The 1,461-nt window shown below is 56.1% G+C and overlaps 1 protein-coding gene across 1 annotated transcript in view; it reads left to right on the forward strand.

Moving 5' to 3' along the window:
• The window catches only part of LOC106819840 (ras-interacting protein RIP3-like), a gene marked incomplete at both ends in the record, with an annotated part of 2,095 nt that extends 1,699 nt beyond the window's left edge, over nucleotides 1-396 (forward strand). Inside the window, one exon of the mRNA XM_014824418.1 lies at nucleotides 158-396. Coding sequence (XP_014679904.1) covers nucleotides 158-396 — 239 coding nt within the window. The remainder of the gene's footprint in view (nucleotides 1-157) is intronic.
• Nucleotides 397-1,461: the final 1,065 nt, after the last annotated feature.

The following is a 1,461-nucleotide window of genomic DNA, read 5'->3' on the forward strand; positions in this document are numbered from 1 at the left end:
CTTCCTCCTTCTCCCTCCCCCTCCCTCCTCTCCCCCCTACTCCTCCTCCTCCCCTCCCCCCTCCCCCCTCCCCTCTCCCTTTCCCTCCCCCCCCCTCTCTCCCTCCCCCCCGCCCCCCCACTCCCTCTCACATCTGACGTTTGCGACGCTGTTACAGCGCCCTCTGGGGGTGCCGTGGCCGACTCTCAGCAGCGCTCCCTCGGCGTTCACAAGCCGCCGCTGCCGTCTTCCTCGTCACTTCTGACCGTCGCCAGCCAGCCGATGGTCAAGCCGTCCAGCATCATGGCCGCCGCGGCCGCAGCATCGACACCCTCCTCCCACGCGGGCGCCGTCGGTTCGGCAGCGCCACCCGGTGGCGGGGTAGGCGGCGGCGTCGCGCCGGGCGACAATGGAAAGGTGGGTAACGTGCGATGCGTGCGCGAGAGGGGTAGAGAGAGAGGGGTAGAGAGAGAGAGAGAGGAGGGAGGGAGGAGAGGAGGGAGGNAATACTGCAGTTTCCACACACAATCGTTGAGCCTACCTCTGATAGTAGGGACCACGATTAAACCTAGCTGTGTGAGCGGACACCTCTACGTAACAGACACCTGTCTATAAAGGACACTTGTGGTTTCCCTTGAGTGACCCTTTCATTAAAGTTTGTGTGACTCCTTTCCATCTAATGGTCGAGGCAGCTAACCTTTCCTCGGTTTCACGATAACTTCTAACCATACATATACAATAACTGTACTTAACGTGGGTGCGACGTTACATCGGTGTCAGCGCACACCTCTACTGGCTGTTCTATATAGGTGGCTGTTCTACATAGGTGGCTGTTTGCCTCTATAGAACAGCCAGCTGTTCTATACAGGAACCTCTATAGAACATCCACCTGTATAGAACCTGTTCTATAGAGGCGGCTGTTCTATATAGGTGGCTATTCTATAAAGGTGGCTGTTCTGTAGAGGTGGCTGTTCTATACAGGTGACTGTTCAATAGAGGCAGCTCCACCTGTATAGAACAGCAGCCTCTATAGAACAGCCACCTATATAGAACAGCCGCCTCTATAGAACAGCCACCTGTATAGAACAGCCACCTGTATAGAACAGCCANGGCTCACAGCGCTTAAGCGGAGAAAATTGGCACGCAGCTGAACGAAGACTAATTTAACTGAACATAAGTAGGGTGGCGGGCGGCGGGGGGCGGTGGAGAGGGTGGGGGTGGGGTGGGGTTAGTGGGTTTAGGAAGGGGGTGGGGTGTAGGAATGACCGAGTGGGGTCGTATGCCGAGCGATTGAATTAGAGAGAGAGAGGGGAAGATGGGAGAGAGGGAGAGAGAGAGGGGAGAGAGCAAGAGTGAATGTGCGAGAGGGAGAGAGAGAGGGGAGAGAGCAAGAGTGAATGTGCGGAGGGAGAGAGAGAGGGAGAGAGCAAGATACAGAGACAGAGATGGAAGAAAGAAGAAAAATCGAGAGACAGACAGAGA

Source organism: Priapulus caudatus, unplaced genomic scaffold (genome assembly GCF_000485595.1).
Source record: "Priapulus caudatus unplaced genomic scaffold, Priapulus_caudatus-5.0.1 Scaffold4748, whole genome shotgun sequence".
NCBI classification, from domain to species: Eukaryota; Metazoa; Priapulida; class Priapulimorpha; order Priapulimorphida; family Priapulidae; genus Priapulus; species Priapulus caudatus.